At 34.6% G+C, this 10,224-nt stretch overlaps 1 protein-coding gene across 3 annotated transcripts; it reads left to right on the plus strand.

Annotated features, from left to right (window-relative positions):
* The first annotated feature begins 3,491 nt into the window (after positions 1-3,491).
* Positions 3,492-9,704, plus strand: LOC123228606 (disease resistance-like protein DSC1). 3 transcript variants are annotated; one of them, XM_044654032.1, is made up of 7 exons: positions 3,492-4,407; positions 5,045-6,137; positions 6,291-6,623; positions 6,716-7,807; positions 7,874-8,758; positions 8,993-9,223; positions 9,527-9,704. In XM_044654032.1, the coding sequence occupies exons 1-5, from the start codon at positions 3,887-3,889 to the stop codon at positions 8,669-8,671; spliced, it is 3,837 nt and encodes a 1,278-aa protein (XP_044509967.1). In that variant the 5' UTR covers positions 3,492-3,886; the 3' UTR covers positions 8,672-8,758; positions 8,993-9,223; positions 9,527-9,704. The 3 variants fall into 3 exon arrangements, with proteins under 3 accessions (XP_044509967.1, XP_044509969.1, XP_044509968.1); XM_044654034.1 differs by having other exon boundaries at positions 8,998-9,223; XM_044654033.1 differs by having other exon boundaries at positions 7,874-9,223.
* The last annotated feature ends 520 nt before the right edge of the window (positions 9,705-10,224 follow it).

Consider the following 10,224-nt stretch of genomic DNA (forward strand, 5'->3'; position numbering starts at 1 on the left):
AACGACGTTGGGGTCCCATTTTTGTGCGTTGAGGGGACGCAATAGGGACATATACAGCACAACCAAATATTCTCAAATGAGATACATTAGGTTGGTAACCAAGAACCAATTGTAGGGGAGAATATTGATGATAAGAAGAAGGTCGCAAGCGAATTAACGCTGCAGCATGTAATATAGCATGTCCCCACATAGAAGTAGGTAATTGACTTTTTAATAATAAAGTACGTGTAATTACCTGGAGTCGTTTGATAAGAGACTCAGCTAATCCATTCTGTGTGTGGACATGCGGAACTGGATGTTCAACCTCAATCCCCATAGACATGCAATAATCATCAAATATTTTGGATGTAAATTCACCAGCATTATCTAGCCGTATTGACTTGATCGAATGATCTGCGAAATGTGCCTTTAATTTGATAATTTGTGCTAACAGTTTAGCAAATGCAACATTTCGAGTAGGCAATAAACAAACATGAGACCATCATGCAGATGCATCAATTAAGACCATAAAATAACGAAATGGCCCACTTGGTGGGTGAATGGGTCCACATATATCCCCTTGAATCCTTTGCAAGAATGATGGGGATTCACCTCCAATTTTGGAGGGAGATGGTCTTATTACTAATTTACCTTGAGTACAGGCGGTGCAGAATTGTTCACTAGACAATAAAATTTTATAATTCTGTAATGTATGTCTATGTGAATTTTCAATAATCCTACGCATCATTGTAGATCTTGGGTGGCCTAAACGATCATGCCAAAGCGTAAATGCTTTTGGATCAACGAACTTCTGGTTCGATACTGCGTAGGTTTCAATTGCCTTTATGGTTGTATAATACAATCCAGATGATAAAGCAGGCAACTTTTCTAGTATAAGCCTTCTTCCGGAGGCATTACTAGTTATACAGATGAATTTTGCACTATTTTCATTCATGGTTTCAAGATGATAACCATTTTTTCTTATATCTTTAAAACTTAATAGATTTCTTCTGGATCTACTTGAATATAATGCATCATTGATGCTTAATTTGGTCTCATTATTTAACATAATTGTGGCTCTTCCGGAGCCTTCTATCAGATCAATTGATCCTGATATGGTGGTTACTTTAGCTTCAATTAATGCTAAAGATAAGAAAATTTTCTTTTCCTTAAGAATTGTGTGCGTTGTTGCACTATCCACCAAACATGTCTCCCACATCAGCTTTTGAAGTCAACGCTTCAATTTTGGAGTCCATTTCCTTTTATTTAAAAATTACGTTAGTTATAACGTATACAAAATATTGAAAGGAAGAGAACATGACAATAAAATACAAAATAATATGCATGACTCCAAAATATATATGATGGATTTAATTATAAAATTTTTGGGCATTTCATACTCATAATAACTACTTCTGGTAGTTGCGTTCACTTCAGGGAACGATATATAACGAGAAAAATATTAATTCAGAATTTCTTTTCTGATATTGCTACTACAGGAGCAAAAATAAAATGTGGGAAATATTTTATCTTCCACATTTAGGAAAAAATTCTGAATATTACAGATTTATACTAAATATAGAGTCATTGTATTCATATTTCGGCTTGCAATCCTTCAGGGATATGATGCCAAAAGATAATAGCCTCGTATTTGTCCTTCTGGGATATTTTATTTAGTTAGTTTTTCAAGGCTCACAAATTTTAAGTGGAGACTCATGTAAAAAGCCCATTTAATATTATCCATCTAATTTTAGGAACTTCAGGTTCAATTATTGTCATATTTACAAAACTTCTGGTTTTGTAAACAATATATATGAGTTAATCTTTGAAACTTCAGGTTCAAATATTATTTCAAATTTACAAAACAGCTGATTTTGTAGGAGAAATATTGGGATTAATTTTGGAAGCTTCAGGTTCATATATTATCCCATATATACAAAACTTCTGGTTTTGTAATTCATTTTCAGAATATTATAATACGTATTCTGATTATGGTTTTGGACTTCAAGTCCATATTTTTCACACTTTATGCAAACTTCAGGTTGCAAAGGTGATTTCATTATTAAAATAAAGACTTTGATGAAACTGGGGACTTCCGGCCCATATTTATGAAACTGGGGACTTCCGGCCCATAAACATGTATTCTCATGATTTTACAAACTTCAAGTTGTAAATCGTAAAACTCGGGACTTCGGGCCCATATATATGATTTTCTCACGATTTTACAAACTTCAGGTTGTAAATCGGATATAAATAAAAATAAAGATTCAAATAAATAAATATACGAATAAATAAATATTCAAATAAATGAAATACAATAAAAATAAATATTTAAATAATATCAGGACTTCTGGTCCAGATTCTTGGTTTTGTAAACTTCAGGTTACAAGTAATATTTATAACTTTAGGTCACAAATTTATAATTTCGTAAACTTCGGGTTACGAATGATATTCAGGATTTCAGATCCAGATTCTTGATATTCAGGACTGCAGGTCTAGATTCATAATTTTGTAAACTTCAAGTTACAAATAGGATTCAGAACTTCAGATCCAGATTTATGATATTTCAGACTTCAGGTCTAAATTTATAATTTTGTAAACTTCATGTTACAAATAATATGCAGGACTTCAGGTCCAGATTTACAATTTTGCAAACTTCGGGTTGCAAATATTGTATAATTATAAAGAAAAATTAAACAGAAATTAAAAGTCAATTGGGACATCACAATTGGGATATCTGTATTTATAATATTTAAGTAGCATAACGGTATAATATAAAAATATAATATATCTGAGCTGATCGTGCTGATAACGTGTTATGAATTTAATACATAAATATAAAATGATTAATGAAGAATTGAGAAAAGAGAGAAAGCAATTTGAGAGAATAATTTTATATATATGATCCGGATGAAATGAAGAGAAGAGCAAGAGAAAAATTGTACATATTACATGAAGAGAGGGGGGGTATTTATAGGAGAATTGCCGCCCCTCCAGTCAGCAAAAGTGGCTTCCTTCTAAGCCAAGTTTCCAATATTATTAATGCATTCACATTACTTTAGCCAAATTTTCTTCTCATAAATAAATGCCTTCCCACCACTTTTTCTTGACTTAATTTGGTGGAAAGCCACCTGGCTTTATAACAGTATCGAATTAATAAATTGTATTATAAATTGTTAACTTGAGTGCAAAATAACAGTGAGTCAAAAAGAGAAAAAATGGAAGTTTACATTAGGAAAAATGAAAAGGTCCCAGAAACCCTGAGTGTCTCCTACTACGTAGTGGTTTGGAAATTAAATTTAGAAAATAACTATCTTCTTGACCGGAGGGGCCGCCACCCCCTCTCTCTTCATTTTGTAATTAAAGTAAAACTTAAGCAAGAGAATAAAATGTATGAAGCAGATGGTCCACTATATGTTATATATGGTGGATTTTTCTATGACGTCAAAAGAAAAATTCAAAACTTTGTGTGAATACATTAAATACCTTGGAAATTAACTTTAGAAAATAGCTACCTTGTTGATTGGAGGGACCATCCGCCTCCCTTCATTTGTAAGATACATATGCATAGATTGATTCCCTCTACAGCCTTCCATTTTTCCTTCATCTTTCTTCGCATTCCTTTTCCAATTATATAAAATTTATAGCTCTTTCCGAATTTTTGAAATAAAATTTTAGCTTGTTTCTTTGGTGATGTTTATTTTTTAATTTTTATTTGTTTTGCGTTTTTAATGGGTCAGACTTGAGTTTGTTCAATGATCAAATCTTTTTCCCCTAACCTGATCGCGTGTTTTGGCTCAGCATCGAGATTCCTCTGTCGTTGACGTCTGCTCTCTTTAAAGTTTATTGGAGCGGAAAGGCCCACGAAAATCATAAGAATTCGCGTGGAAGGGAGCAATAAAATCTTATGGGCAAAATTTCGTTTATGGCTTCTTCATTATCATTGTCGTCTTGTAATTCCATTTCCCATCGAGATTCCAAATTCGATGTTTTTCTTAGTTTTAGAGGCGAGGATACTCGTGATAACTTTACTAGTCATCTCTATGCGGCTTTGCGTCGAAAACAGATTGAAGCCTTTATTGATGACAGGGGACTTAAGAGAGGAGATGAAATTTCTCCTGTGCTGTTGAAGGCAATAGAATCATCGAAGATTTCAGTAATAATTTTCTCAGAAGACTATGCTTCCTCTAGATGGTGCTTGGATGAACTTGTAAAAATTCTTGAATGTAAAAAATTCAATAACCAAATTGTTATACCAGTTTTCTTCAATGTGAATCCATCTGATATTCGGAAGCAAACGGGAACTTTCGCGGAGGCTTTTGTGAAGCATGAAGAACGTTTTAAGGAGATGAGAAACAAAGTTCAGAATTGGAGGAATGCTTTGACTGAAGCTGCCAATTTATCTGGATGGGATTCCTCTGTAACCAAGTAACTACTAATTCTTTACTAAAGTCTTTATAAGTTTTCAATTACTAATGCTATATAAGATATAATATTCCTTGCTAAAATCCAGTTATTTAGGAACGATATAAAATCTTAACCGAGTAAATGTATATGAAAATAAGACTTTAGATGTCATTAATTAATTAATTTATTTCTTCTGAAATCTTCTAGTTGGTTGATGCTGTGAGAACTGTGATTACAAAATTGTTTTTATTTCATTATTTATTTGCTGTGAACTTATTGCATCAAGTTTTGGTTCAATACTAGTGACCTTTCTAACTTGTCTGGGTTTCATAATGAGGACGGAACGAGTTTCTTGAAAAGTTTGGTATTTTTGATTTAATGATTATTTAATCTTTCCTTGTTAATTTGACTCATCAAGAACATCCCAGGAATGGCCTTTTGATGAAATTAAGTTCTTCTGCACTACAGGATATAATTTAGCCAATTTTTTTCATTTCTGTGGACAAATTAAGGGTATTTTAAATGAAAAATAACATTAGAAAGTTAGCTTTACAATTCCTAATCCCCCACAAGAAAAGAATAAAATAAACTGTTTCGTATTATTTTGCATATGCCATGGTACATTCCAACTCACTACTATTTATCTGCATGTTTGTAGGCCTGAGGCGACACTTGTAGATGAGATTGTTAAAGATATTTTGAAGAAATTGAAAAATATATCTATCTCAAGTGATTCTGATTACTATGTTGGACTAAACTCACGCATTAAGCATATCAAATCATTGTTATGCATTGGATTGTCAGATTTTCGAATAATAGGAATTTGGGGAATGGGTGGTATAGGTAAAACAACCATTGCAGGAGCGATTTTTAACCAAATTTCTTGTGATTTTGAAGGTTGTTACTTTTGTATTAATGTTAGAGAAGAATCAGAAAAATGGGGATTAAGTCATTTGAGAGACCAAGTTCTTTCTCAAATATTAGAAGAAGAAAACCTCAAAATAGGCACTCCCAAAATTCCTCTGTATATCCAGGAAAGACTTCGACGCAAAAAAGTTTTCATTGTTCTTGATGATGTGAATAATTTTGAACAATTAGAATTTTTGGGCGGAGGGCTTGACCATTTCGGTCTTGGAAGTAGAATTATTATAACTACTCGAGATAAACAAGTACTTCATAGTTATGGAGTGCAAAGCATATATGAGGTTGAGGAACTTAACCATAATGAAGCTCTTTTGTTGTTTTGTAAATATGCCTTTAAACAATGCCATCCTCTTGAAGATTTTATGGAGCTCTCAAGTAGTGTAATAAATTATGCAAAAGGCAATCCATTAGCTCTTAAAGCATTGGGTTCTACCCTCTTTCGAAAGAGCAGACGAGAATGGGAAAGTGCAATGTATAATTTGAAAATGGTTTTTGATCCCCAAATTCATGATGTGTTAAAAATTAGTTATGATAGACTGAACAGAGAGGAAAAAGAGATTTTTCTTGATATTGCCTGTTTCTTTAAAGGAGAGGATATAGATGATGTGGCTCAAATAATGCTAGACAGTCATTACTCCCTTTATTTTGAATTGCGTAACCTCTGTGATAAATCTCTCATAACAATATCAAATAACAAGTTGCAAATGCATGATTTATTGCAAGAAATGGGTCGAGAAATTGTTTTCCAAGAATCTGCCAAAGAGCCTGCGAAACGTAGTAGGTTGTGGTATCATGAGGATGTCTACAACATGTTGAAAAATAATAAGGTAAAGAGCCTAATGAACTAGTTTTTATTTTTTATATTAGAAGTCCAATAAAGAAACAATCAACCCATACAAAATTTATTGTTATGTACCGTAGATTTGTGAAAGTTTTGTGCTTTTTATATTCACTTATACTTTGTTATGTTTGTTTATTAGGGCACTGATTCAATTGAAGGCACATTCTTAGATATGTCAAAAATAAGAGAACTTCAGTTAAGTTCTGGAGCCTTTGCAAATATGTCCAATCTTAGATTGCTGAAGTTTTATACTCCTAAGCTTTACAAAGTGTTCTCTAAAGCACATCTTCAGTTTTTGGATATTTCTAAGGTGCATCTTCCTCATGGTCTGAAATATCTTCCAAATGAGTTGAGGTATCTCCATTGGGAGGGATACCCTTTGAAAAAATTGCCATCAAAATTTAATATAGAGAACCTTGTTGAACTTAGATTGCCTTATAGTAAGGTGGAGCAACTTTGGAAAGGAACTAAGGTATAATTTATGATTATATAGATGTTCTTTCATATGTAAACTATGTGGTTCACTGATACTAATTTATTTTAGCCTTAAAATTTTTGTTACAGCATGCTCCCAAGTTGAAATTGATTGATCTTCGTGGGTCCAGATACTTGACCAGGATCTCAGACCTCTCAGATGCCTCGATGCTTGAGGTTATGAACCTCAGATATTGCAAAAGTCTTAAAATCTTTCCAAAGATTTCAGGGAACATAAAGGAATTAGATTTATCTGCAACCAGAATAGAAGAAATTCCTACTGCCATTCGTGATCTGAAATCTCTTTCTAGGCTTAAACTTTGGAATTGCTCAAAGCTAAAGAGTTTCCCCGAAATCTTTGAAGAAATAAAAAATTTACAGTATTTTTCTCTAGGTAGAGCAACAAAAGTTAAGCAGCTTCCATCTTCTATTGAATATTTAACTGGGCTTATTGACTTGACATTGGTGGATCTCAAAAACCTTGAGACCATTCCAAGTAATATTTTCAGGTTGACATCTCTATGCTCAATAAATCTTTCTGGTTGCTCAAAACTTGATAGATTGCCAGATAGCTTGGGGAATCTAAAATGTTTGTGGTACTTCAATGCAGACAGAACTGCTATTAGGGAATTACCATCCTCTATTGCTGGTTGTAAAGATCTTCGAGTTCTGCATTGTTCTAAGTGTAGAAGTTTGATTTTGCCTTCATTCTCAGTTTTAGGTTCCTTAACACAATTAAGTTTGTCTTATTGCTCTCTAACTATTATTCCTGAAGATATTTGTTATATGCCCTCTCTGAAACTATTAGATCTCTCTGGAAACAATTTGAAGAGTTTACCTAGAAGTGTTAAACAACTCTCTCGGCTAAAGCATCTTTTGATAAGCAATTGCAGAATGATTCAATCATTGCCAGAGCTTCCTGTATGTTTACGTTTTTTAGATGCAAGGAATTGCAAGAAGCTCCAATCATTACCACATCTTCCATCACGCCTAGAAGAATTAAATGCAGATGAACTGGAGCTAGTATTTGAGCGCTGTTGTCAATTTGCATATAGCAGAATCGAGTTCATCTTTACAAACTGCCTGCAACTGAATCAAAAAGCATGCAACAGCATTTTGGTAGATTCACAACTGCAACTTCAACATATGTCATCTAAATCATTAAGACTTTGCCATGAAAAGGTACCTTTTTTCTCTTTCACTATCTACATGTTCTCAGAAATCATCAATGGTCATTTTTTATTTCAGGTATATGAAAAAACACCTTCAACTAGTTTGTGTCTACCTGGGAGTAAAATTCCTGATTGGTTTAGCTATCAAAGTTCAGGATCTTCAATAACTATTGTGCTACCTCAACATTGGTGCAATAAAAAGTTCATTGGATTCGCTCTATGTGTTGTTATTGCATTTGAGTGGCGTTATTGTGGTCGTGGTCTTTTTGTGGATTCTACTTACCAGTTTCAAACCAGTGATAATCAATGGGATCCCTCTATATTTGGATTGAGGCTTTCTGTTGCTGGTATTTGGGCTATCACAGCTATTGATTCTGAACACATTGTACTGGGGTATAGTCCTGTTCGGGTTCTTAAGGGAGAATATACAGCTGCCTCTTTTAAGTTTCGTCCATTTATCCATGGTTACAAAGGCCCTGTAGAAGGTTGCAAGGTGAAATATTGTGGGGTATCTCTACTATATACACAGCCCATTGTGATCCAATCTAACCTTTCTATTGAGAATTTGGCTCCTATGATAACTAGGAAACGCCATGCTAATTACTACCCTGATCAGACCAATTCAACTGAAATTAGAAGTGGAGGAACTGATGGTGAGTTGGAACCTGTTAGGGCCAAGGTGTACACGAGGAAGAAGAGAAAGAGAGATACTGTGAAGGAAGCTGAGAATGCAGGTGGAAGAAACTTAGCAGCTACAGATGTCACTCAAGCAGCAGGAGGAATGGCAGCAGACAAACAATCCTCCCAAGATGGGGCAGCAACAATTATGCAGCATGAGCATGGGACCACAGAGATAGCCTTAGCTGAGGTGTAACCACAGAATTGGAAAGGCAGTTATGGGAAGGAAATAGAAGAAGGAGACCCGGAGTTGGAGGAGGGCAGAGAAGAAAATTGAGAAAAGGTAATGTAGGGAGAGTTTCCAGTCTCTTGAATGCCGGAGGAAGAATTTCTGTCTTCTTTTAGTTTGCATTTCTGTTTTCCTTTCATTGTGAGTTCAGAGAATTAGTATGCTAAGTTTTTAAGAAGTACTTTCACCAGTGAACTTTATACGTGTTTCTGCAAAGATTATCAATGCAAGCGGTATTCCATACATTACTATCCAGTTTGTTACACAATAATATTCATTACATTGCAGTTCAGCCATTTGATACAATATCCACAGCAGTTCTGTTTTAGCAACAATACAACCCAGAAATCTTGGTCCAGCAGCTAGCTGCAGCAGCATAGTCACCAAACAGCAGCATGTTATCACAGTATCACATTATCACATTTTTTGCAGTTACAAATTCCGGAAATCCTTGAATAGCAACTTCCCAGCGGCAGCAGAACCATCATTCCAGCAGAACATGTTAGCTGAACACTCCAGGTACCTATCAGAATTTGAAATCAATGCTTGTTGATTGCTACTCTTCTACAATTGGACTTTTGGGTCTTTGTTCGACTATCAATGCTACTTATGGTTTCTCCATCGACTTTTGGCAATTTCCTATCATAACTTTCATGTTTGTATTAGTTTAAGAATTCTTTCAGCTTTATGTTGGTTTGATATTGTACTGCCCTGCCTGCAGTCATAGTTCAATGTTGCATGGTGTTTTGTTGATTTATTAAAAATTATTTTTATTGTTTAGATTATGTTGCGTACCTGACCTTGTGGAGTTGTCTTCTGCAGGAGCTGGGTCCTTCTGGAGACGAAGTCAACCGCTGAGTACCTGTTACGTGTACTGTATTTATGTAAAAGAACTGTGTATTGCTAATTTGTGGAATGAATGTAATTGATGGAATTATATGAACCAATGGATTGTAATCAACGGAATTATATGAATAAATGAAATGACTGCTTTATTGAATGAAATAGTGCAGATTACAATGGCTTATTGAAATAAATCAAGGAACCAAAAAAACCAATACAACCAACACTGTCGTGGCAGTGAACCAATGACCTAGGCTTAAGCCCCCAAACCAAAACCTAACCAATTATATTTTTTTCTGGATGCCCCATTCTCACAGCTTCCTTCTCCTTTTAACGCACAGCTCCATCCCTGAAGATCTGTCTCCTTCCTGGTTGTATGCTCCTCTTGATTTCTTTCCTTGCCTGTGTGATCTGCTCCTATGTTTATGGCCATGTGATTTGCTACTTCCTTGTTTATGTGTTTGCTCAGCTGTACTTCCAAGTTTGTGTGATGGTTATCTAGATTTGCTAAGTTTGTATGATGATTATCCACAGTTGCCTTCTGAATTATAGCTGCTGGTGTTGCAATTGCCCTTTTGCCCTTCCTCTTGCAAGTCTTGATTATTGGGGGTCTATCAGATTTTCAGGTGTCTCTTTTTTTTTTTTTGTATAATTATCATATGCATTTTCATTCTTTA

Source organism: Mangifera indica, chromosome 11 (genome assembly GCF_011075055.1).
Source record: "Mangifera indica cultivar Alphonso chromosome 11, CATAS_Mindica_2.1, whole genome shotgun sequence".
Lineage (NCBI taxonomy): Eukaryota > Viridiplantae > Streptophyta > Magnoliopsida > Sapindales > Anacardiaceae > Mangifera > Mangifera indica.